Source organism: Arabidopsis thaliana, assembly GCF_000001735.4.
Source record: "Arabidopsis thaliana chromosome 1 sequence".
Lineage (NCBI taxonomy): Eukaryota > Viridiplantae > Streptophyta > Magnoliopsida > Brassicales > Brassicaceae > Arabidopsis > Arabidopsis thaliana.
In genome coordinates, this window is record NC_003070.9 from 1,761,969 (window position 1) to 1,784,696 (window position 22,728).

A 22,728-nucleotide genomic window follows, 5' to 3' on the forward strand; every position below is an offset into this window, starting at 1 on the left:
GAGTCAGAAATATGAGGTGCATTGTTTTTTTCAGTCTGACACAACATGTGAAGGAAGAAGTCCTTACCACTCCTTTAAGTCCTCTGTAGTCTAGCTTTATTCCCACCTTTTTTTGGTTATCTGTGCATGTGACCATTATTGGTCGTATCCCTTGACCCATTCCCTCACACGCACATACACAAACGCACGTGTATACATGTTTTTGTGTCACTGTGTCTGTGTATATATTACTCAGCTCTGGAGTATGATGCTTCTGTAGTTCAGTTTACTTGTGTCCAAATGTCAAAACCTCTCAAGTTCCTTCTTTGGTCATCTCTTGCTCTCTTGCTTCTTCAAATAGGTAAATTCAAAGCTTAAAAACTTTTCATTGTAATTTTACATATAGACATGTGATTGGGGTTGTATGTATAGGTTCTGGGGCAATATGTGAGGGCAAAAGCAGCGAACCGGCGGTGAGGCAGACGCAGGTGAAGTGGAGAGAAGGAAAGAAGTTCAGAGTCGAGGTAATGAACAAATGTCCCATGTGTCCAATCATCAACCTTCGTCTGAAATGTCAAGGATTTCCTCAGTCGCTTGTGGACCCCACATTCCTCCGTGTTCTCTCCTCTTCCGCCGGAAACTGTGTGGTTAACGATGGCTTGCCACTGAGTCCAATGCAGACTCTCTCCTTCAACTACTCCAACACACACCAGTTTGCTCTGCGACCTCTTTCTTGGTCTTTTCAGTGCGAGTAAATCAATAAATTAGTTAAATCAATAAAATGGTCATCATCAATCTGCTGGGTTTCTTCGTATTATCTATATATCAGACCTTTTTCTTTACCATTTTAGCAAAATGTTGAATCTATGTACAAAAGATAAACTATAAGGAGTCTCTAAAGGAGGAAAAGAGTCATGAGGAGAAGTAAAGAAAATAGAAGACACATAGAGGTATCCAAAGGTAATGCAGAAGAGATAAAATGTGAGCCTACTAGATGAACTGTTCCTGTGCCTTCGTCTTTTACTTTTATGCTTGATGAGCCTGCAAAGACAGATAAAACAAAGATAAAATAGTTTTAAATTCGAAATCTTTCCCACTCACAATGAGACATGAATCGTTTGAGTGTATGAATATAGCACTTACAGTTGTATTCAGTCCACCCAATGAGCTGATTTTCGAGATCGTAGAGAACAAGCTTGTTTGAAAGCACCAAATCTGCAAAAGAGAATGTAAGATATTGTGGGCATTGGATTAAATCACACGGGGTTCATTGTCACTGACAGCAAGAGAACACAATGGGCTTTTTCCACAAACTGAATTGCATGCAATTAAACTTTGTCACTAAGTCATGCTTTTGTATAATGTGACTGCAAACTATGTATCCAATTTAAGGTACCTCCCAAAAGTGTCATGTTTCTCCTATCTCTGGATTGCATTGCGCTATTTTGCCAACCAATGCACCACATTCCTTCCTGTGAAATTTTGGGGTTATGAGTTTGGTATGCAATGGATAGAAAGATTGAGGGTAAAATCAGGTTGCAACAAGAATATTACAAGAGCCAAAAATCAACCATAAAGGCTGAAGATGCTTACATGAGGGAACAGATAGTCATGAGGATAAACCCTGAGGAAAACCGAGTTCTCGAAATGGAAAGTGACATTCGGAAACCCCTCATCAACTCTGCAGCAAAGGTAAGATGTGGTTTTCACAAGAAAACTATTGTGTGATACGTTGACATCACAATGAGCAGTTGCGTACATGCAAACCATCCACAATGATGTCCAACGGTATTCTTGGCAGATGCCTATTTGAAAATTTTGTAGTGTAAATCATTAAATGAAGACGTATAACTAACCTGCCAGAGTACTGAAAGCATTTATAATCTTTATCCACTATGTGAACTTTTAGAGCAGGCTCCTGCGAGGTTATCTAATAAAAGAACCAGATTTATGAGACCCTGCAGTTCAATTTCTTAAAGGAACTGGATATTTTCTTGAACTGTACCTTCTTCACCAATGGTTCATAGATTATCTCTGGAAGATAGGCCAAGGTTGTACCACTGTCAATTATCGCTCCTTTTCTATCTCCAGGTTGAAATAAATCGGCTGGGATAGTTAGAAACTCCTGACCAACTTGAACTGCTGTCATATTGACATTGTAATGTGGTCTGCAATTGAAAACAAAAAAAGTCGGTTAACAAAAAAGAGCTAGAGAAAGAACACATTCACCATTTCAGACGAAGCTTTCATGTAAAGTACACTAATGTTATTTTCTTTCTCTAAATAAGAACTGCAAGAAGTTTCACTCTACTATTTGTAACATAGTGGCTGCCTCTACCAGTATATCATTGAGCTTCTTATGATTGTATTTGAAGTATAAAAGGAAAAACATTATAAAAGGAAAACAATGTTGACGTACTGATTGGGTACCAATGGTGTCATGTTTACTTTTGGTTGCACAACACGTCCAATAGCAAATATACCACCTCCATTTCTTCCATCTAAGCAATGAGCAAATATCTTTTTCACTCTCCCTGATGAGGCCAGCTGGGAAATCATGGAAGAATTAGCTTTCCCAAATCCAAGTATTCCGTCAAGTGCTTCTTCATTAGAAGAGTCTAGATCTCCTGACTGCCTAGCACCACACCTTCAAGATCATATAAAAACATTAAAAAAATGGAAGAGGCAATGAGGAATGACGGATTAAGCTTCCTTGCCGTAGGACTGATAAAACGCTAATGGACAACTATTCTACTTTGTTTACAGATCTCTGAGGGATTTTCTACGTGACCAGCAATTCTCAGGCCAGGATACAAAACTAAAATATAAATATTGTATAAATATGATATTTCTAAATTACTAAGTTTTTCAACGTGTAGAAGCATATGAAATTAGATGAAATGAGCTGTGCTCGGGAAGATACCTTAGCAAACTAATCAACTGTCACAATCAAAAGCACAACATATTCAGTAAAGGTCTATTTGTGATATTCACTATATGGTGGAGAACCTATTCCCATGTTACTTTCAAAATAAAAAAGAATAGATACCAGTATGCACTTCAACGAATCTCAAGATTTTTTTCTTTAAGCAATTAAGTTTTATCTGTTTGGCTTTTGTATGCACTTTGAAAACTGTTGGTCAATTAAGCTTTGTAACAGCGTTTTCCATTTCTTATTTTTTCTGTTCACTTAACAAAATAAAACCTTGACCACAAGGAAGGTGAAATTGTGTTCTTTTCAGTGAGAAGTGAGAACACAAAGAAGATCTAAGAAAGCCGCAAGAACCATGTTGCAGCAGTTTACTAGTTTAAAGATAAGTCATGTAAAGCGAGGTTATTAAAAGGAAACATACCCAAAAATGACACTGCCATTAGCTGTTTGAGTCTTGAGATCACCAGCTACACTGTCATACTGCACAACATCTTTGACAAAATAACCAGCAGTAGAGCTACCATCTCCATATATCTCAAGATAAGGACAAGACATATTAGCTTTGCAGCCAGAGAGAGGACCACCACTAATCTGGTAGCAAAAATCATCATCACAAGAGACCAACTTTCCACTGTCTGATTCGTCAATGTTGTAGAGTGTAAGCTCAATCTGCATAGAGAAACAAAACCTCACCCATTGAGTTGGAGCAACGAAAGGCAAACGTAAATGAGACACAAAACAAAAAGCTTACACCGAGAGTGCTTCGTCTTGGACATTGTTTGCACTGGATGCAGTTAACCCACATAATATCACTCCCTGTGTCGACTTGAACATAATAGCTCTTAGCAGGTGTTCCAATTCCAATTTTTGCATAATAAAGCCTGAGATAAACAATGAAACAGAGAGATCACTGCAAGTTAACTCAAAAATCTCAGCTTTTTAGAGATTCCATAAATTCCTCTCAAAAGGCTCGAAATCAGCAGTGATCAGAGACGCTAAAGAAACAATAACAACTCTTTAGAGGAATCTGAAACTGACCCGGGGATATCAGGGCGACCAGTTCCACCAAGGGGTAGATCGATTCCAGCGAGAATTGTGAGCTGACGCCGGTCATCGTGCTCCTTTAAGGCGGTCAAGGACCCTTGAAGCCTTGGATAACGGTACTTTACATTGAACACTCCGGGATTACAAGAGACGGAAACAAGAGCAGTGAGAAACCAAATCAGCGTGAATCTTCCGCAGATGGGGAAAGATACGATTGATAAAGTCATCTTCTTTCTTCTTCCCACGTGCCTGATGTTTACAGCGTCAGTCGTCTCGGCGGAGAAGTTGAAAGAAACCACCGGACCGGCGGCGACGACGACGACGACGAGGAAGTTCAGAAATTACAGAGTTTGTTTGGTCACTTCTTCCACCAATTCCCGTATTTTATTATTTTTTATTTCCAGCGTGGACTTTTCTTTTTCTTTCGACCCATTAATTCGATATTTTTATGGTTTCATTCAGGTAAATTTATTACATGTAAACTTAGGTGTTACTGACGCTGTTACAACTCATATTTTACTGTTCAGTTATATTATCCTTTTTGTCGTTTCAACTTTCAATTGTAACAAAATTATAAATCATAGGAATTTGTTTCCTTAATTTAAGTATTAGGTTATGAGTTTAAGACTAAAAACCATGTGAACAAATTTATAACAAACGAATAGAAACAAATATCATTCGCAAACCACATTTATGTTTCCTTGCTCTTTCTCTATTTTACACACATTCTTCCAATACAATAATTAAATATGGTTTTACATACAGAAAAATATAAAATGTAATGTTGTTTGCATTATAAGTTCTAGAGGGACAAAAACACACTTCTTCTTTTTTTACCACAAGCAATTTCACTTATTACGTAACATTAAGCAAGAGAGACTTGAGAGCAACGGCGATATATCATAAGACTTACGAAGAGGAAGAGGAAGGTACAGTTGAAGGGTTGAAAGGTTTCTGTTCTGCGCAGCTGAGCTCATCGTTTGGTCCCGCGTCTTCTCTTCCAATACCCATGAGGTCAAGGAAGTATAAGTAGTGTGAGATTATGTTGTTCATTGGATCAATGGAACCTTGACCACATGTGTACTCTCCGTAGAGGACGTTCATGGTGCTGCCAAAAGTCGGGCCACGCTTGGACAAAGTGTCGTTCTTTGTAGGTTTCCAGTTTCCGACAAAGATGTCGTGAGCTGAGGGCTGAGCTCTCTTGATTGGAGTCATCCATCTCCAGATTGCAGCTTGGAATGCAAGTGTCGCGTTTTGCTCAATGTACTCAGGGTGGTTCAAGAGATCAGCTTTCAGGGCTTCCCCAGCTGCTCCGTAGTTGAAGTTCCTTCAAATAACACACAGGTAAAAATACCTTCAGTATGGACGAATGCAAATTGTTTGACACAGTTTTTATCTAGAGCTTCAAAGTAGAAGAGAAATGTGTACCAGTAAATGGGTAAGGCACCGCGTCCGTAGTATTCAGCTCCAGGGCTGCAGGGGTACTTGAATTTCCAGGACTCGTCACAGTAGGATTGCATTGGGCTCATTTCCCTGTTGTAGCACAGACCCCAAGCTAAAGGCCCTCCTGTTGCAACTCCATAGCCACCTATAAGACATCACAGTAACACTCATATGCAGCTTCTTACAACATAGAAACCACCAACTGCAACTTAGGGCATATCCATTTTCATGATTCTGAATGTCGAGTTTGATCAGATTAATATAATGGTATAGCTATGGAGGTAAGCTTAAAGCATCCTTTTTTCTATTCATAGTTAGATGGTCAACTATGTAGAAAGAGGACTAAAATGAAGGAAAACTTACAGGACGTTTTGCTGGCTACATGACCGAGAAAGGCAGCCATTTCTTTCTGTCCCATGAGCTTTCCTCCAGTGGTACCAAAACCAAGAGGCTCAAAGAGGGCAGCAGCAGTAATGAAAGACTGGTAGTCCCAGAAACCAACAGCATGAGCAATGGGAGTGTTCCTTTTGGAAAAGAGTTGCTCAAACTGATAAACCTGAAAGTAATCTGATATCGTCTGGTTACAGCAGTATTTAGACCACCAGCTGCATTCCCATCCTTGCGTGCACACCTTATTTCCCCTCACTTTCTTCACTTTAATCGTTTTGTCCTCTCCATTGGCAACCAAGGCCAGAAATGATACAGCCAGCAGAACCAAAATCACGATTGAACCACTCCTGATTGTCACCATAGCTTACAACTATGGAACAAATACCAGCTACAAGCTGCAAACATCAACAAAAAAACAAATTTAGAAACATCCATTAATCCCAAGTAAGCATCTGAACATTACTATAAAGAAAACAGAACACAAATTACTAACAATACAGATCTACCTTATACAATAGGCACTTAATGCCAAAAAGCTGATTAGAAACAACAAAGGAAGAATTAAACCAAAAACATGGAACTCTCTAAGTTCTTAAGTGAAAAAACTAAGAAAAATTGTTAGATTGACCAATATTATACCAACTTGGAGAGATTGATGTATAAGATATGCGAAGACTTCAAATGTGAGATCACGAATTCAATAACCAAGCAACGAAACAAAATTCTCTAGTCAAGATTTAGCTAAATCGTTACCAAAATTAGGCATAAGTACTTGTGGAAAAAATGCTTACCCGCAATGCAGATCAGCTATAGATCCAGAGAGAGATCGAGAAAACTAGCTTGTGAATTCAACCGACAAAAATTACCCTTTTTGCTTCGTTGCCGAGAAAATAAGGAAGAGATTCTTGGGAAAGAGAGGAGGAAGAAGAAACACTAAACTAAAGCGGGTGACGGATCAGCAGTCTCTATCAACCGTTGGATTAGAGAACAATCAACGGTGAAGATTGCGTTTGGTGTAATGTATGTGTCGGTTAGACAAGACAGCCTGGTTCGTGTTGTGGGCCCTACTTTACTGAAGTGGAGCCTTCCACCGACAGCCGCACACCAGCAGAACCTGATTTAAACCAATCGGTCTACTTCGATTTTTTTCATGGGTTTTCGGTTCATGTTATGGCCCATTGGGCTTTTAAGTAAGGCCTTTCTATAAATGTCAATTTTGCCAGAGTTTCCTGTCTCGTCCTTGTCTTTCCTCTAGCCACTCTTCGCCACTCTCTTTCTCTCTCCCTTGTTTTCCAACAGTAACAATGGCGTCAGCTTCCAAGCAAAACCCTTCTTCTTCCAAACCTCCTAGGCATCCATCTCCGATCATTGCTTCAACCCCCTCGAAATCCGGTGTATTGGAGGAATCCCAATTTCGAAACCCTAATAACCCGTCGACGTCATCGAATTCACCGATTTCGATGGCGGTGGAGGATCAGATCCTGGGAAATTCCAATCACCTCACTCGCCCGGAGCTTCTCCGACGCAGATCGCACAACCTGAAGCAGCTCTCTAGATGCTACAGAGACCATTACTGGGCTCTAATGGAGGATCTCAAGGCACAACATAGATATTATAGCTGGAACTATGGTGTTAGTCCTTTCAAAGATGAGAATTATCACCAAAACAAGAGACGTAAGGTTGAAGGACAAACTGGGGATGAAATTGAAGGTAGCGGAGATAATGATAATAACAACAACGATGGCGTTAAGGCTGGTAATTGTGTTGCTTGTGGTAGTGGATGCAAATCTAAGGCCATGGCACTCACCAATTACTGTCAGCTTCATATCCTCATGGATAAAAAGCAGAAGCTTTATACGTCTTGTACTTACGTCAATAAAAGGTTCGTTCACAATTTCGAGTTTCATAGTTTTTTCCTTTTGATTCGCATCATATTCTCTCGCATTAGGAAATAATAGGTGCTTCAATAAATGCTAATCTGTTTTTATGATTCTGTGAAATTTCAGTTCCTTGATACTGGTTTTGGTTTTGTTTCGTGGTGAGGAATTGAAAGTACTTTGCATTGTTTGTATCGTAATGGGCGAAGATGATAGGAGTTAGGATTGTCTGCATGATTATATCATTATGAAGTTCTTACTGTGATGGTGGTCTAGCTATTATGGTAAATTGGTGATAAAAATGGAGCAGATGTGAGATGTCTGTGTCATCTGTGCTTTGATATCCCTGATTGGAAAGAACTTAAATTTTTGCATTGCGGAGTGCAATGAGCATGTGATAATTATATAATCAGCTTTATTCTAACTCTATGTGGTCACATTGTTCATGCAGAGCTCAGTCGAAAGCAATAACTTGTCCAAAACCAACTCTTGCATCGACTGTTCCTGCCCTCTGTAATGTGCACTTCCAGAAAGCCCAAAAGGATGTTGCTCGAGCTTTGAAGGATGCTGGTCATAATGTTTCTTCAGCAAGCAGGCCTCCCCCGAAACTCCATGACATAGTAGCTGCATTTGTGCATCATATTCAAGCAAAAAGAAAAGATCCACGAAAAGAGGGCAAATTGAAAAGCTTAGTAAAAGAAGAACTTACAAGCTAAATCAAACAGAGTGAGCAGAAGCTGTTTGTTTCCACAATTGTGCAAAAATGGAAGGTAAGATGACTGGCTTTCTATCATCACTAGTGAGAAAGACAGGTACAGGATCGTGTTTGACTGGTGATAGATAGGGTAGTCATCTACACAGAATGTAGTAGATCGTGTTCACACAGAATGTGTTGGTAGGAATTTTTTTTTGTTGTTGTTAAGCTTAGCAAAGCAAAGATGCTTTTAGCATGACTAGCTTCTAGGATGTGTCTCATGGTTTTCGTTTTATTTTTCGTGATTGGAGCTAACAGTTATTTATTTCCATTAAGCTGAGTAGACATGGATTTCAACAAACAACATACTGTGTGATCGTTCGTAATTATCTATTGTTGTCTTGTTGAATGTGGATTAGCTAGACTTGAACCCAATACCTTTGTTTAAGCATTGAAGCAAGCCACGTTTATAATATATAGGTTTGTAATCTCTATTCAAGCAGTTAATCTACCTGCATACCATTTGACCGACCCTGCTTCTGCAATGAATTGACAGATTTAGCTGTGAGTGCCTTTACAAGGTTACAACTTACAAGGAGCTTCAATCAAGCGAGGAGCAACATTGACACAATGGTTTAATTAAGCTGTTTAGCTTGAAATGAGGATATATTTGGAATGTATTCTCTAGGTTCTTTAGTAGATTTCCGAAGTCCTAACAGTTTACTTCTAATTCCTGTGGCAAACTTGATTCAGGCAAACTTAATTCAGGCAAACTTAATTCCTGTGGCAAACTTCTAATTCCTAACAGTTTATTTGGAATGTATTCTCTAGGTTCTTTAGTAGGTTCTTTAGCAATTTCACACTTAATGTTTTAGCAACTGGTAGCTTTCATGGTTGTGTGAAAAACCGATGTTTTTTTGTGGTTCCTGCTGAGACCTTTGTCTACTCCTTAATCTAAATATTTATGCTTTTGCAGTGTTCTCTGAATTTAAGACTTGATTTATTGCAAACTGATTCATATGTTTCCGATTTTTGTGAGCAATGCGTACTCGGAAAGGGCTTGGAATTGCGCGAGTATATAAAAAATCATACATTTTAGAGCAACAACTCTTAAATGTCACGAGTTTGATGTTCAGAATTTCATTGATTAGGTTCTCTCAAGACTTATTGTTGAGTGGAGTCGTTAACATGTATTACAGAACAGTCACCAGAAACTGTTTAAGCTTATATTTACACTCACTCTTAAATTCCAGAAAATAACTCATCTTCAGTCGCCATATAGAGCATCTAGGACTGTAATCAGCCATCATCTTTTAGTTGATGAAGAACGAAAAAGATGGAAACACATAATATTTGGCGTCTATCATCTTTCTCTTCGTCCCACTCGATTCTTCATGAAATGATTAAGGAGCATCACCAAATTAGGTTATCTAGCCACAAGGTTTGTAGATTCAACACACACTCACAAAAATGGAATGAGTTAAAGACTGTCAGAGGACAGTAGTAATGTCAGTACCTTCATAAAGAGGGTTGTAGATTTAGTTACCAAGTTAAGATTAGTTACCTCAGCAAGTGGAGGTCCATAACCAGTTAGTGATAGCTCTCATAAACACAAAGTCTCTCAGCACTGCACAAGGACAACAATCTCCAGCTTTCATATCTCACATGTAATAAGCTTTACACAGTAGCTTAACACATAATCCGTTCACAGAATGGTATAATTGCATCACACTCCGTTAATACTTAATAGACACAGTTAGATTAGTTACCTCAGCGGAATCATGACCAGTTAAGTGAAGTGAATGCTCTCACTACTGCATAAGGAGAAGAATCGAGCTATTAAGATGTCAGATGTTAAAGCTGTAGATGCTGAGACCAGCAGGGAAATGAGAAAGAATTTGATGGTTTTATTCAAGTGATATCTTTTATTTCCGTTCATAAAATCATTAGACTAGATACTACTAACTACTAGTACACATACATGGAATTAAGTGAGAACCATTGTTGATATTCAGTTCAATTTTAGACCTTCCAATGCCACTTTCTGAAATCTCCTCCTCCGCTACCAATGCTTGAGATATTGCTCATTCGCTAGTATTCCTGGTTCAGACGTGACAATGATTCATTCAGCTGCACAATTGGACAGTACAGGCAACGGCTTGTGCCCAGTATTTGAGCCTAGCTTTCACATCATCCGGATTATCACCTGTAACCAACAACAAAATTGAAAACATTCAGACTTCATATCCCAATTTTCCAATTATTGCCATCTCAATTCTCAAAGTCAGATTTGTGGCCTCTGTAACGAAAACGGTATATTCCACATTCTTGTTTAACACTAAAGCAACAAACTTTGAACTAGGATTGAACTTAGATTACCGAATCAATCGATGGAAAGATGAGATATTTACCGGGACTAGAGATCTTCCAATTGGCAATCGGAGTGGCGGTGACCAGTGGAGGCGACGGACAATCTTCCACCGACGAAGTTTCCGGTGATTTATTTTGCTTATCGTCTAAGAACTTCTGGCTCATTGAATAGCAAAGCTCCAAAGCAGGTAAAGTGTTGCAGAGCTCAGGGATCTCGTCGTAGCTAAAACCAAACCCTAGATCTAAACAACCTCTAAGATCTTCGAGGTCGTCATCCGTCAAACTCTTGGATCTCGTCAGATCGTCCTTTTGATCATCCACCGAGGAAGAAGAAGCAGTCTCAACGTAACCTTCCAGTAACACTTGGCTCTTCTTCCTCTCTAGCTTCTTCCGACTACCTTCGCCGGCGACAAATGATCTGCGGCTGGAGATCTCAACCCAGGCTTCGTTGATTCCGGATTCATCGACGGATTCAAAGGCATTGGCAGATGTTTGCCATGGATCTGATGATTTGCAGCGAACACAACCCATGACACTCACTCTCCTCTAGCTCTCTGTGTGTTTCTCTCTGTTTTTCTTATTATATGAACTTTGTGTTGTGTCGGGAGAAATACATAAGAGTCGATTTGTTTACTTATAAAAGCCGCGATGTATGATGATGATGATGTGATGGGTTGGCATCTTCTCGCGTGACTAATGTCGTTTTAAAATTAGTGAGCCCCGACAATTAGGGTATAATTGTCAAAAAGTAAATATGTATCTTGAAATTAAGTAGATGACTAAAATTGGTAATGTGATCCATCAAAGGCACCAAATACTAATCTTTTAACAAAACTTAATTTTAAACTCAAATTTTATTTTAAAGTTTTATTTAATAGTAGAAGTTAACATGTTAGGGAAAAAATCAGAAACAATTAAATGAACAGTACAATTGTTCAGAGAAAATTATGTTATAGTCATCTATAGTCACAGGGGACTGCATGTATATGATGATATGATGTTATAACAGATATAATCATAGAACTGTCATAAACTGTAGATGATAATTAACCTTTATGAATGTGAAACACTGTCATTGTAACGACTTGGATGTGACAAAGATATACACAGTTGGTCTTGCAGCTGGGGACACGTGGTGGATAAGGAGTGGAGAGATGGGAGATACGAATGAATATGGGCCAACAAAAAGCCACGTTGTCGCTCAATAATTTAAGTGGGAGGAGAAGATTACAAAGTCACCATCATTATTCTTCTTCACCTCACAATTATTCATCTACATTATATATGGTCACCATGAGGTCCATGACCCATTGGAAATACATATGACCACATTTTTATACATTATTTCCCTTTTCCATGCATATTTATAAATGAAATGTTCTTAGAAGAATAATATTGCTTATTTTCTTTGTTATATATGTTGGGTTTTTTACCAAAGATTGCCATGCAAGGCATATATATTTATTTGTTTATTCTGGATAAACTAACAACACTAATATTTCGTATGCTTGAAATCAGACACATAATCAACTTTTAGGTATTCATTCATGGTATTATTCATATGTACAAAATCAACGTAGATCGAGAAGATCAGAAAATCAATAGTGATGATGAGATCAACAAATGCAAGGGTGGCATATTCGAATCATTTTATTTGGAAATGACCACATTATTAAAGATGTTCGTATTTCTTATCGGTGCTTACTAGTAGTATCACCATTATTCAGTTTACAAGTCACCATATATAATTATTAATTAACAAAAAGAGACCCCTTTTATGTTTTCTTATAAAAAGCGTATAATTGATTTTGCACAATTTGCACTCGTACGTGGTGTGAGGCTGGGAGGCGCGAGCCATCACGGAGATCGCACTGGTAGGATCCACATGATCTAACGCTTTAGGCTTTTTTTTCTTCATTTAGCCCCTTAAAGGTTTACTTACACACGTCACTTTTGATACACCAAACAAAGATAAAACAATTCATAAAGACACAACACAGTATACAACTAAATAAATACTAACATTATTATGTTTATGTGAAAGAATGGAGTACTTGTGTTGTTATTTCGAAGAATCAACATGGTGAGACGAGTCCGATAATCTAATGTGTTTTACCCATTTGTTTTAATGATCTCTAGTTGTAGATTCCGTGAGTCATAGTGGACGATCGGTTCAATTTTACACGGACTCAGCTTGAGAGTTGAGATGCTGGAGTTGACGTTAACTTATCTATTATTATATTGTCATAAAAATTACATTTTGGTTTACTTGAGATGAGATGTAGTTTCCTTGATTTTTCCTTTTCTTGCATCTCTATTCATATTCTCTCTGTGAGACTCTTTCTTACAAGGAAGCTAACGGAGACCATATAATATTCCCAATTGCATGCATGATTAAAAAATAAGTATGACTTTTTCAATATTTTATTTAATTCTATATGGTTTTCTTAGATGATATTTTTAGACTGAAATCCAGGTTAGTCTTTTATCAATGTGAAGCGGTGATAATTTCACTTGTGATCTCTAGTACAGTAGAACTAATTGATATGATCAGTGTCATGACTATAATAACATTAAACTGTATTTACTAGATTGAAGGCTTTAAGCATAGAGTCTATATAGTATTAATTAGCAAATGTGATAAGGAACAAAACAATCATTTAAATAAAGTAAACAGTTGGACATTTAATTTTACCATAGATAGATCGCCTGTCAACCATTTTATTGTTTAAAAACGATTCCCAATTGTCTTTGGTAAACTCTTGTTTAAGGGGAAGTAGAACAAGTGTTTGAACTTATTGAAAAGACATCGGAAGATGGAAGGTAAAAGCTGAGAAACTTAAAGATTGCTTGTCACAAAAGTAAGAGAATTGTACACCCTTGTCAACGACTTGGTCTTCTTCAATTGAATTCTATAAAAGGAGAAAACGTCCTCTCTTCTCACATTGTATTTTTGTATGGATAATAATTCTGTAATCGGATCGGAGGTGGATGCGGAGGCGGATGAGTCGTATGTCAACGCAGCTTTAGAAGATGGTCAGACCGGAAAAAAATCTGTCCAGCGGAATTATGCAACTGTTCTGACAGAGGAAGATATTCGAGCGCTTATGGAAATTGACGTTCAAAGTGTTTCAGATTTTACTTCCCTCTCCAAAGCTGAAGCCACACTTCTGCTTTCTCACTTAAGATGGTAAATGTTTTTTTTTCTTTTCTTAAGATTTGAATTTCTTCTTCTACAAGCAACCCCTTTTCTTGATCTCTCTGTTTCTTATATTTTATGTACTTAGGAATGTTGATTGTATATGTAAACAATGGTCTGCTGGTGCTCAAAGTGTTAGAGACAGCGTCGGCTTATTGGAGCTTGATCCACCTTCTGATGACAACGAAGTAATTAACAACAATCTTTCAATCCAAATGTTTCTGTTAATTCTACTTTCTTTCTTTTTCCAACTCTAAGTTAATACAAGATCCCTTAATGTTCGGATAGTATTTTTGCGGAGCCTGTGGCGAATCACACCCACATAAGAACTTGGCATCGGTCTCTTGTGGTCATCGTATATGCACTCGCTGCTGGACAAGTATGCATTAATATCTCGTTTGAATAAAATGGTTTTTCTGATCACTCCTTCTTATTTAGATAAATGACATGTAATGTATAGGCCATATCAACAAAATCATCAGTGAAAAGCCAGCTGCTGAATGGAATCTTTGGCTGAAATGTCCTGTTCGTGTTGGTCTCCACGCTTCTTGTCCAGCTTCTGTTGGTCTAGATACGATTGAGAGATTTGCTTCCAAGAGAGAGAAGTTCAATTACAATCAATATCTCCTTAGATCTTACGTTGACAACAGAGAAACAGTAATGACAAGGAATTAAAGAAAACAACGTTAGATAGATCATAGAGATCACTTTGAACCATTTGTTGCCTAAAAGGTTTTATTTAGCTTTTTCTTTTTTTGACATTCATTAGATGAAATGGCATCCTATCCAGGGGTCTAGATGCGCCATTGATCTTAGTCCAGGTTCTGGAAATGCCAGTGTCTCCTGTCACCGTTTGGTTAGATTCTGTTGGAATGTGAGTTTTTTTTAGCTTGAATCCTTTTGTTTTGAAACCATTTTCTATTACTATATATTGAATCTTAGCTTCAGTGCAGAGAAGACGCTCACAGTCCTGTGGACTGTAAAACTGCTGCAAAATGGTTAGCAATACACGTTTCTGATATCCAAAACCCGGAACGTCGGTATATTTCCCATTTATGAAATGATTCAGTCTTTTTGGATTATGATTTTAGGCTACTAGAAAATGCGGTGCCTTGTCCCAAGTGTAAGCTAAGGATCCCACGAAATCAAGATAATTCACTGAAGATGAAATGCTTACCTTGTAACTATGTTTTCTGTTGGTAATATACTTGTTCTTCTAGCTACTATTAGCTCTTATGATCTTGTGGTTAATTAGTATGATCTTACTAGTATGCTCTTTCATGAAATGTCCTCTGCAGGTTCTGCCATGTCGACTGGATTGAAGACATGGAAGGAACTGGTGGTGATTTACACTTTTGTACCTTCGATGCTGTCTTGGTACTTTATCAGCTGATGATATTTATTGAAAAGTTTCTTTTTTATTGATCTTTCATGTACCTTAATTTTCTGATGTTTTTGTAGAGTGATCAACGTGGGAAAATGTCAGAATCTGATTCAAATAGATACGAAGATTGTTATGAAAATTGGGACAGTAATGAATTGGTATATATGCATTTATTTATGAACTTCAAATCCATTATTTACCTATGAAAAATGCATTGATTTCTTTTGAGTTTGTTTTTGGGCAGTTGATGCAAAAGGAACAAGCAAACCTGCCAAAACTAGATACTATTGTAAGATAAATCTATATTGTCTTTTGTTTCAATCTCTGTAGATTAAAGTTGAATCATCTTTTTTTTAATAATCTATTTTCCAGATTCAGGAACTAAGTAACACACAGTTAGAAAACGTATCGCAGCTTAAGTTCATCCTAGAAGCTGGACTTCAGGTTAGCAAAAGTCAAACTAGTGTGAGAAATATCTTATGTTTTGAGTTTTGGTTTCCGACATAACTTAGGTGATGACTGATGCATATATACATGATACAGATCATAGAATGTAGAAGGGTCCTGGAATGGACTTATGTTTATGGATATTACCTTAGAGAGGATGAGGTCGGGAAGCAAAATTTATTGAAGGATACGCAAGGTATGTAACTTTTGTATATGTATATGCATAAAACACAGAGAGGTTAATTTTAAGGTAACATATTTTTGTTAATCAGAGAGGTTGAAGAAGTTTGTGGAAAATCTCAAACACTGTTTGGAGACTAATCTGCAGCCGTTTCGTTACGAGGAGGAACCGTCAAAGGATTTCAATGCCTTCCGCATCAAGTTAACCGAACTAACTAGGTTTGATATTCCATTGTTTCTTGTAATTTTAACAAGATCCAACAATTAAACCCTAAAACCAATCAACTTTTTTATTTATTTATTTCTTTCTTTCATAATAGCCTAACGCGGAACCACTATGAGAATGTGGTAAAAGATGTAGAGAATGGCTTAGCTAGTGTTGTCTCTGAGGGGGAAGCAAGTGGTTCAGGCCGTAATCAATAATCATGATGATTAAATCGAGTCTAATTGTTGAGTTCCAATTTACTACCGATAAATTGGTTTAATTGCAAATTGCAGTTTAGGCTGGAATATTGGATATATATTAATTTTATAAAAAAAAACGAGAATGTTCTCTTTTTTTAATGTTTGAAATTACTGTTGTAAAAATGTTTGAATTGACTAATTATAAAAGAAAATATTGGGTGTGAGTTATGTACTCTGTTTTCTAGGTTTCAAACATTAATATATTATACATAATATAAGAAAAGTAGATCATTTTTATAATCTTGCTAGGTTTGAGCCAAAAACGTTGTAATTCATGCATAATTAATATATATCAATGGTACACATTCGTTGCATTTAGATTGATTCTTGTTCCCTATATTATATGTTACTCGAAATTGTGAATTTGATAAGAATTTTGTGTTGCTCGTTTGTTTGTGTGATTCATCTACTTAGAAGTCTATTGAAGCTGATGGTGCCAATATGACATCGGTCCGGAATTGCAAACCCTATTAAATACTCAACTCGAGGAAGTCTTCATTTTTTTGAGATGTTTAATTTGGGGTTTACCATTCTTTCAACATTTTGACAAATCAAATCCGTCACATCTAAAACTATCTCATTAACTAGAAGATAAAACACCAAAATGCAACACGTAACTCTTTTAATCATTTAAAAACAATATACTATAGTTGAATTCTACATGAAATCATTTTCAGTTCAATTTTGGCTTCATGGTGCTTAAACATTGATTTTCCTAGATTTACTTTACGTTGAAGAACTAATTATTTTTGTTTTTAATATCACGTGGGTGACTTCTCAAAGAAAATGTCAAAAATCTTTGTAAGAAATAAACAAAATTTCTTTTTTTAAGAAAAATATCATAGACTTTACTTTTATAGAATTTCCATTGTTCTTAAAATCGATTACTTTGTTCTTTTTTTGGGTCCAAACTTTAAATTGATTACACTAATAGTATTAAACTTTTTTTTGTTGGTTACTAAAAATCAATTGAAACCGATAGTGGCAAAAGTCCATATATCTTTCTCTCATCTACTCGATTTCTGAATCGCGAACGCAGCGAGCGATCCGGAATCGAGAGAGAGAGCTACCAATTTTTCCAACTTGTTCGGTTCCTTATAAAGCTGTTTACTTTCCCTTGCGAATTCTCTCTCTCTCTACTATAAAGCAATACCCTTTTCTTTCTTTTTTGGTAACCCCCAAACCCTACTTTGTCCAGCGAGAAAGGAAGAGGGGTTTCGTCTGATTCCGCTAAATCTCTAGTCTTTATCTAAAGATCATGGATTCCGATGATGATATGCACGATATGGACTCGGTAGATTATGATTATTACAGCGGCGGCACCTATGATGACAACGATAGTGATGAAACTGATTTCGGGTTTGGTGAGGCTGACACCGACGATGCCGCCATCATCGCCTCCTATCGCTCTAAGGTGGCTTCGATTTTAGTGTCTTGTTTTGGGCTGCTTTTGCAGAGATGGCGAATGTTGGAAGCTGTTTTTTGTTTGTTTGTTTGGTTTGGTTAATATGGCCTCTTTGTTCATTACTCTATCTGGTTGTTAAAGTTTGCAACTTTTTGCCGTTTTGAGCTTACTTTCTTAGTCTTTGGTAGGTTAGTTTTTCCATTCTGTTCCGGCTTTAATGGGGTATGCTGCTGAGCTTTAAGAAGTTTTTTTTTTTTTGGTTTAAGACTTTTGCTTTATTCATGCAATGTCTAGCCTCAATAGTTCTCTCCCTGTTTATTGGTTTTAGTTCATATCTGCTCTTATTTTACTTTGACCATATTGACTCAGTGTTGTTGTAATGATGTATGCTTCTAGAGTAATTATGTTGTTCTCAAGGAAGAAGATATTCGCAGGCATCAGAACGATGATGTTGGGCGAGTTTCCGCGGTCCTCTCCATAACCGATGTCGAAGCAAGTACTTTGCTTCTTCACTATCACTGGTAAAATCCCTTTTACATTTACTGTGTGATTTTGTTATAAATCTTTCTGTTTCCTTTGTTTTCGATGATATATCCACGACATTGTTTATCCTCTAGTTGTTTCAAAACGACTTTTCTCTTCCATGGGATTGTTTTGATCTGCTACATTTAATGGACTCTATATTGATGTCCAAACTAGTGTCTTTCTCTAGTTTCCTAATGCTCCTGAGAAATGTTTCTTTTTTTAGGAGTGTCAGTAAAGTTAATGATGAATGGTTTGCGGATGAGGAGAGAGTTCGCAGAACTGTTGGCATATTAGAGGGACCTGTTGTTACAACACCTGATGGCAGAGAAGTAATTCCTTTAATTCTCGACTCGGAATTGTTTTCTATAATTCTCGCTTGGTAAATCATGTTTCACTGACGCATGATTTGATGTTTAGTTTACATGTGGAATATGCTTTGATTCCTACACTCTTGAGGAAATTGTATCGGTTTCTTGTGGTCATCCTTTCTGCGCTACATGTTGGACAGGTATGTTTTTTCCCTCCATTATCGTTAGATGCTTACATCTGTAGCTTCTTCAGAAACAGCGATTGTTGATTTATTACTTTCCTTGGATTTATCTGAGTGTTTATTTAGTTAGCATTTCGGTTTACACATTTTAAAAGATATTTGCCTATGAATTTAATTGTTAAGCTTTAGTTTCCTTCATGTCTGGAATGCGTAGATCTAAGTTTTATATACTGTTTTTCCTACTAAAACATCTCTTTTCTGATACCTTTCGTTTTATACTGTGCACTTTTGTAGGTTATATAAGCACAACCATCAATGATGGCCCAGGCTGTTTGATGCTAAAATGTCCCGACCCTTCTTGTCCTGCTGCTATTGGTCGAGATATGATCGATAAGTTGGCTTCTAAGGAAGACAAGGAGAAGTATTATAGATATTTTCTTAGATCTTATGTCGAAGTCAACAGAGAGGTAAGCTTCCAAGATAATATATATTCAGACTGCATATCTTCATGCAAGAAGCATAAACTACTTGATGCTCTTGCGAGTTCTTTCGATCCGTCTATATAGTTTAAACTTTAAAATTCAGTTTATCCGCGTGTCCTCCCTATGATGCTTTAATTGACTCCAATTTCCAGGAAGCTTTTACTTCTCTATACTGGCTATTACAATTTTTAGCATATACTAGTATTGGTCGAAGATTTTCTCTGTCTCCAGATTTACCTAATTTTTCCTCTTCTTAATCTTGTATGGAATGGCGTCCAGCTTTTCTTCTTGAATTACATCACAATAATCCCAACGTATTTCAATGCATTTGCTTTGAGCAAAGTACTACTTTGTCATCAGTTTTTGTGTCTTTGTGTGTCTAGTTTGAAATATTGCTCGTATTTGTTTTTTCTGTTTCAGATGAAGTGGTGTCCTGCCCCAGGATGTGAACATGCAATTGATTTTGCTGGTGGGACCGAAAGTTATGATGTTTCGTGCTTGTGTTCGCATAGCTTTTGCTGGAATGTAAGTTCTTCAAATCAGAGACCATTAATCTACTTTTTTTTTTTTTTTTTTTTTTTTTTTTGTGTTTGAACCACAATTGTTTTGACTATTTGGTCATTTTGGAACTGTGATAAATTTGAAATTCCAGTGCACTGAAGAGGCTCACCGTCCTGTGGATTGTGACACAGTTGGAAAATGGATACTAAAGAACAGCGCTGAATCTGAAAATATGAATTGGTATATGCTCCTTTTATTCGTATTCATGCTCCCTAATCTTCTGGTTAAGTGGTTATTACTACCATATATCACACTGAACAAATATATTTAATTACTTCTGTAACTTAGTCATTTTTCATGCATTTTCCATTTTATTATATTACTTGCTAATCTTATTTTTCCTCCTCATACCCAGGATACTTGCCAATTCAAAGCCTTGTCCAAAGTGTAAGCGGCCAATTGAAAAGAATCATGGCTGTATGCACATGACATGCACACCACCTTGTAAATTTGAGTTTTGTTGGTAATGCTTTCTCCACATCTCTGGAAGTATCTTAGTTTGGTTGTTACTCTTTCCCTGCAATGCTGGGTTGCAATTACTGTCTGATATCTTAGGATTTAATCTTGTGATAGAAATGCAAGATGTGCTCATGAACGTATCTTCGTTTGAATCTTTAGGCTTTGCCTTAACGCATGGACAGAACACGGGGAAAGAACTGGTGGATTTTATGCCTGCAACCGGTATGAGGCGGCTAAGCAAGAAGGGTTGGTAAGACCTCTTGTACTTATTTGATCATTTGTGGTGAAATTTTCTGCAATCACTTGAGCTAATGGTATTGTTTGATTGATATCAATTAAATTTCTCCTGTTTTAGTATGATGAGGCTGAAAGGAGGCGAGAGATGGCAAAAAATTCGCTAGAGAGATACACTCATTACTATGAACGCTGGGCAAGCAATCAAGTGGTATGGACAATTTATATTTGATTTCTTATGCTTTTTGTGATTTTCCATCATATATATTTACTTTTTAAAGTGATTTGGCAGTCGAGGCAAAAAGCTATGGGGGATCTGCAGAAAATGCAATCAGAGAAGGTAAGAGTTATTAATCTTATTTTTGAATTTTATTTCCTTCATCTTTTATCTACCAAATGATAGTTAATTCTTCTTTTGGAGTGGAGAATGATGTGAGCTAGCAGCTATTCCCATTGCTTGTATTTGCAACACCAAATTGGATCCAGACTAAGTAGATGCATTGTTGTTACTTTGTGTATTTTGATTTGAATTTCTGGTGCTTATACATGTGTGCAATTATATTGAATTTTGAACGTTAAGTTTTTGGAAGTTTCTCACATGCTGATGTCTCACTTTTCCCATTTTTCTGCTAGCTTGGGAAGCTTAGTGACATTCAGTGCACACCAGAATCTCAGCTCAAGTTTATCGCAGAGGCTTGGCTCCAGGTTAGCAGCTAAAAATCTTCAGATACATGACATTTATGTACAACGTCTCTCTGAATGTTCCCTCATGTATTTTATACTTTTGCAGATCATTGAATGCAGACGGGTACTGAAATGGACATATGCATATGGATACTATCTACAAGATCATGCTAAGAAACCATTTTTTGAGTATTTGCAAGGTCAGAACTCTTATCTGTAGATTTCGCTGGAACAGTCAATTGTGTCAGTGAACCCTTGAAGTTGAAGTTTCTCTTGTTGATCTGATCAGGGGAGGCTGAGTCAGGTTTGGAGAGGCTCCACAAATGCGTAGAGAAGGATATAGAGGTGTTTGAACTTGCTGAGGGCCCTTCAGAGGAATTCAATCATTTCCGGACAAAATTAACTGGTTTAACCAGGTAATTGTCTTGTTTACATCTATCCGGCTGTTTAGTACGGAACAAGAAAAGACATCAGCTTTTCAGACAGATCAATCTAGAATCCTTGTTGACTTAAGATGAGTCTATCTATTGTCTTGTTTACATCTATCCGGCTGTTTAGTACAGAACAAGAAAAGACATCAGCTTTTCAGACAGATCAATCTAGAATCCGTGTTGACTTAAGATGAGTCTATCTATAGTCATAAGTGTTTGCTATAGTCAGATTGACTCGAATCTATTGTCAGATTCTGTTGTAGGTTTAGGTGAACTAGTTGATTCTTGGAACAACCATATGTAATGCTAACCCTAATGGCTTCTATCGTGTATGAACAGCATAACAAAAACCTTCTTTGAAAATCTGGTGAAAGCTCTGGAGAATGGTCTTGCTGATGTGGATTCACAAGCTGCTAGCAGCAAACCAGCTAACTCTAAACCTTCTAGCAAGACAAAAGGCGGTGGGAAAGGTAAAGGAAGCTCCAAAAATGGCGGGTCCAGCAGAAACCCAGATGGCAATTGAGATCTCTCAGGTTTCAGTTACATCACTCAGTCTCTCTCACAAAGGTCTAGATTACTCAGGAAGAAGAAAGACTTTTTAAGAGTTCAGCAAATTGGAGAAAGGTTTGGGGTTTAGAATACTTTTGACTACACTCCTGTGAGTTTGAAGGCTGTTAAGGCACAAGACTGCACACACAAGTTAACTATCTCTCTCTGTCTTAAGGGTTCATGATAGTCTTTGCTTACCCTAAATATTGTATAGTATTAAAGAATCTGCACATTGTTACTTTGGCTTTTGATTGCCTTTTGAACCATCTGAAGTTTCTTATCTGAATTGAGTTCAAGCTGCAAATGGTACCACCATTGTGTCATAAGAAAGCATTATTTGGCTCTTTTACAAACTTGCTTGTCAAAGAGAACCCTTCATGCGACTTAATTAATATTGCCTTTGTAATAACGCGCGAAACACAAATCTTCTCTGCCTAATGCAGTAGTCATGTGTTGACTCCTTCAAAATTTCCAAGAAGTTAGTGGCTGGTGTGTCATTGTCTT

The 22,728-nt window shown here is 37.3% G+C and overlaps 7 protein-coding genes and 2 long non-coding RNA genes across 26 annotated transcripts; 5 read left to right on the forward strand and 4 right to left on the reverse strand.

Annotated features, from left to right (window-relative positions):
* The first annotated feature begins 176 nt into the window (after positions 1-176).
* AT1G05835 (PHD finger protein) lies at positions 177-846 on the forward strand. The gene is made up of 2 exons (NM_001083996.3): positions 177-340; positions 412-846. Exons 1-2 carry the CDS (start codon positions 280-282, stop codon positions 732-734), a joined length of 384 nt encoding a protein of 127 aa, NP_001077465.1. The 5' UTR covers positions 177-279; the 3' UTR covers positions 735-846.
* On the reverse strand, positions 395-725 carry AT1G04433. The gene has a single exon (NR_138715.1). It is a non-coding gene; the product is annotated as an other RNA (long non-coding RNA).
* Positions 766-4,315, reverse strand: AT1G05840 (Eukaryotic aspartyl protease family protein). Its single transcript, NM_100465.4, has 10 exons — positions 3,950-4,315; positions 3,663-3,792; positions 3,333-3,580; positions 2,399-2,626; positions 1,985-2,147; positions 1,836-1,909; positions 1,573-1,660; positions 1,376-1,451; positions 1,123-1,194; positions 766-1,020 (listed from the first exon to the last, which is right to left on the reverse strand). Exons 1-10 carry the CDS (start codon positions 4,180-4,182, stop codon positions 875-877), a joined length of 1,458 nt encoding a protein of 485 aa, NP_563751.1. The 5' UTR covers positions 4,183-4,315; the 3' UTR covers positions 766-874.
* AT1G04437 lies at positions 2,605-2,861 on the forward strand. The gene has a single exon (NR_138716.1). It is a non-coding gene; the product is annotated as an other RNA (long non-coding RNA).
* Positions 4,316-4,534: 219 nt separating the features above from the next.
* POM1 (Chitinase family protein) lies at positions 4,535-6,869 on the reverse strand. Of its 2 annotated transcripts, none has more exons than NM_100466.5 (4): positions 6,580-6,869; positions 5,762-6,183; positions 5,384-5,543; positions 4,535-5,282 (listed from the first exon to the last, which is right to left on the reverse strand). In NM_100466.5, the coding sequence occupies exons 2-4, from the start codon at positions 6,147-6,149 to the stop codon at positions 4,865-4,867; spliced, it is 966 nt and encodes a 321-aa protein (NP_172076.1). In that variant the 5' UTR covers positions 6,150-6,183; positions 6,580-6,869; the 3' UTR covers positions 4,535-4,864. The 2 variants fall into 2 exon arrangements, with proteins under 2 accessions (NP_172076.1, NP_001321426.1); NM_001331589.1 differs by having other exon boundaries at positions 6,295-6,869.
* Positions 6,870-7,017: 148 nt separating this feature from the next.
* AT1G05860 (INO80 complex subunit D-like protein) lies at positions 7,018-9,318 on the forward strand. Of its 3 annotated transcripts, NM_100467.3 has the most exons (3): positions 7,018-7,670; positions 8,117-8,435; positions 8,916-9,318. In NM_100467.3, the coding sequence occupies exons 1-2, from the start codon at positions 7,093-7,095 to the stop codon at positions 8,379-8,381; spliced, it is 843 nt and encodes a 280-aa protein (NP_172077.1). In that variant the 5' UTR covers positions 7,018-7,092; the 3' UTR covers positions 8,382-8,435; positions 8,916-9,318. The 3 variants fall into 3 exon arrangements, with proteins under 3 accessions (NP_172077.1, NP_001322939.1, NP_001322938.1); NM_001331590.1 differs by having other exon boundaries at positions 8,117-9,318; NM_001331591.1 differs by lacking the exons at positions 8,117-8,435; positions 8,916-9,318 and adding an exon at positions 7,795-7,991 and having other exon boundaries at positions 7,026-7,670.
* A 98-nt stretch (positions 9,319-9,416) lies between these two features.
* AT1G05870 (hypothetical protein (DUF1685)) lies at positions 9,417-11,417 on the reverse strand. 12 transcript variants are annotated; one of them, NM_001197988.1, is made up of 5 exons: positions 10,771-11,293; positions 10,341-10,565; positions 10,129-10,173; positions 9,924-9,986; positions 9,489-9,749 (listed from the first exon to the last, which is right to left on the reverse strand). In NM_001197988.1, exons 1-2 carry the CDS (start codon positions 11,258-11,260, stop codon positions 10,486-10,488), a joined length of 570 nt encoding a protein of 189 aa, NP_001184917.1. In that variant the 5' UTR covers positions 11,261-11,293; the 3' UTR covers positions 9,489-9,749; positions 9,924-9,986; positions 10,129-10,173; positions 10,341-10,485. The 12 variants fall into 12 exon arrangements, with proteins under 12 accessions (NP_001320780.1, NP_001320778.1, NP_001320777.1 ...); NM_001331598.1 differs by having other exon boundaries at positions 9,417-9,986; positions 10,388-10,565; positions 10,771-11,408; NM_202037.2 differs by having other exon boundaries at positions 9,419-9,986; positions 10,771-11,417.
* A 2,257-nt stretch (positions 11,418-13,674) lies between these two features.
* Positions 13,675-16,585, forward strand: ARI12 (RING/U-box superfamily protein). 3 transcript variants are annotated; one of them, NM_001197990.1, is made up of 14 exons: positions 13,675-13,919; positions 14,017-14,116; positions 14,217-14,307; positions 14,389-14,585; positions 14,698-14,802; positions 14,877-14,926; positions 15,020-15,127; positions 15,227-15,305; positions 15,390-15,470; positions 15,557-15,601; positions 15,685-15,756; positions 15,856-15,955; positions 16,032-16,158; positions 16,260-16,585. In NM_001197990.1, exons 1-14 carry the CDS (start codon positions 13,687-13,689, stop codon positions 16,360-16,362), a joined length of 1,491 nt encoding a protein of 496 aa, NP_001184919.1. In that variant the 5' UTR covers positions 13,675-13,686; the 3' UTR covers positions 16,363-16,585. The 3 variants fall into 3 exon arrangements, with proteins under 3 accessions (NP_001184919.1, NP_172079.2, NP_001322817.1); NM_100469.2 differs by having other exon boundaries at positions 14,719-14,802; NM_001331600.1 differs by having other exon boundaries at positions 16,032-16,585.
* Positions 16,586-17,287: 702 nt separating this feature from the next.
* ARI5 (RING/U-box superfamily protein) lies at positions 17,288-22,707 on the forward strand. Of its 2 annotated transcripts, NM_001197991.1 has the most exons (16): positions 17,288-17,901; positions 18,055-18,097; positions 18,206-18,330; positions 18,558-18,663; positions 18,752-18,842; positions 19,119-19,291; positions 19,727-19,831; positions 19,959-20,047; positions 20,223-20,330; positions 20,486-20,576; positions 20,682-20,771; positions 20,853-20,900; positions 21,194-21,265; positions 21,351-21,444; positions 21,534-21,660; positions 22,015-22,459. In NM_001197991.1, the coding sequence occupies exons 1-16, from the start codon at positions 17,663-17,665 to the stop codon at positions 22,196-22,198; spliced, it is 1,785 nt and encodes a 594-aa protein (NP_001184920.1). In that variant the 5' UTR covers positions 17,288-17,662; the 3' UTR covers positions 22,199-22,459. The 2 variants fall into 2 exon arrangements, with proteins under 2 accessions (NP_001184920.1, NP_172080.2); NM_100470.5 differs by lacking the exon at positions 18,055-18,097 and having other exon boundaries at positions 17,335-17,818; positions 22,015-22,707.
* The last annotated feature ends 21 nt before the right edge of the window (positions 22,708-22,728 follow it).

Coding starts and splice junctions, on each gene's coding strand:
- POM1 (NM_100466.5), bottom strand. CDS start 6,149: ATGGTGACAATCAGGAGTGGTTCAATCGTGATTTTGGTTCTGCTGGCT. Junction 5,544..5,761: donor TGTAGCCAGCAAAACGTCCT/GTAAGTTTTCCT, acceptor GATGTCTTATAG/GTGGCTATGGAGTTGCAACA. Junction 5,283..5,383: donor GGTGCCTTACCCATTTACTG/GTACACATTTCT, acceptor TGTTATTTGAAG/GAACTTCAACTACGGAGCAG.
- AT1G05860 (NM_001331590.1), top strand. CDS start 7,093: ATGGCGTCAGCTTCCAAGCAAAACCCTTCTTCTTCCAAACCTCCTAGG. Junction 7,671..8,116: donor TGTACTTACGTCAATAAAAG/GTTCGTTCACAA, acceptor TTGTTCATGCAG/AGCTCAGTCGAAAGCAATAA.
- AT1G05835 (NM_001083996.3), top strand. CDS start 280: ATGTCAAAACCTCTCAAGTTCCTTCTTTGGTCATCTCTTGCTCTCTTG. Junction 341..411: donor TCTCTTGCTTCTTCAAATAG/GTAAATTCAAAG, acceptor TTGTATGTATAG/GTTCTGGGGCAATATGTGAG.
- ARI5 (NM_001197991.1), top strand. CDS start 17,663: ATGGATTCCGATGATGATATGCACGATATGGACTCGGTAGATTATGAT. Junction 18,331..18,557: donor TTGCTTCTTCACTATCACTG/GTAAAATCCCTT, acceptor TTCTTTTTTTAG/GAGTGTCAGTAAAGTTAATG. Junction 19,832..19,958: donor CGCATAGCTTTTGCTGGAAT/GTAAGTTCTTCA, acceptor TTGAAATTCCAG/TGCACTGAAGAGGCTCACCG.
- AT1G05840 (NM_100465.4), bottom strand. CDS start 4,182: ATGACTTTATCAATCGTATCTTTCCCCATCTGCGGAAGATTCACGCTG. Junction 3,793..3,949: donor GGTCGCCCTGATATCCCCGG/GTCAGTTTCAGA, acceptor TGTTTATCTCAG/GCTTTATTATGCAAAAATTG. Junction 1,021..1,122: donor TGGGTGGACTGAATACAACT/GTAAGTGCTATA, acceptor CTGTCTTTGCAG/GCTCATCAAGCATAAAAGTA.
- ARI12 (NM_001197990.1), top strand. CDS start 13,687: ATGGATAATAATTCTGTAATCGGATCGGAGGTGGATGCGGAGGCGGAT. Junction 14,803..14,876: donor TGGTTAGATTCTGTTGGAAT/GTGAGTTTTTTT, acceptor TCTTAGCTTCAG/TGCAGAGAAGACGCTCACAG. Junction 15,956..16,031: donor TTTATTGAAGGATACGCAAG/GTATGTAACTTT, acceptor TTTGTTAATCAG/AGAGGTTGAAGAAGTTTGTG.
- AT1G05870 (NM_001331598.1), bottom strand. CDS start 11,260: ATGGGTTGTGTTCGCTGCAAATCATCAGATCCATGGCAAACATCTGCC. Junction 10,566..10,770: donor TTGGAAGATCTCTAGTCCCG/GTAAATATCTCA, acceptor TGTTGGTTACAG/GTGATAATCCGGATGATGTG.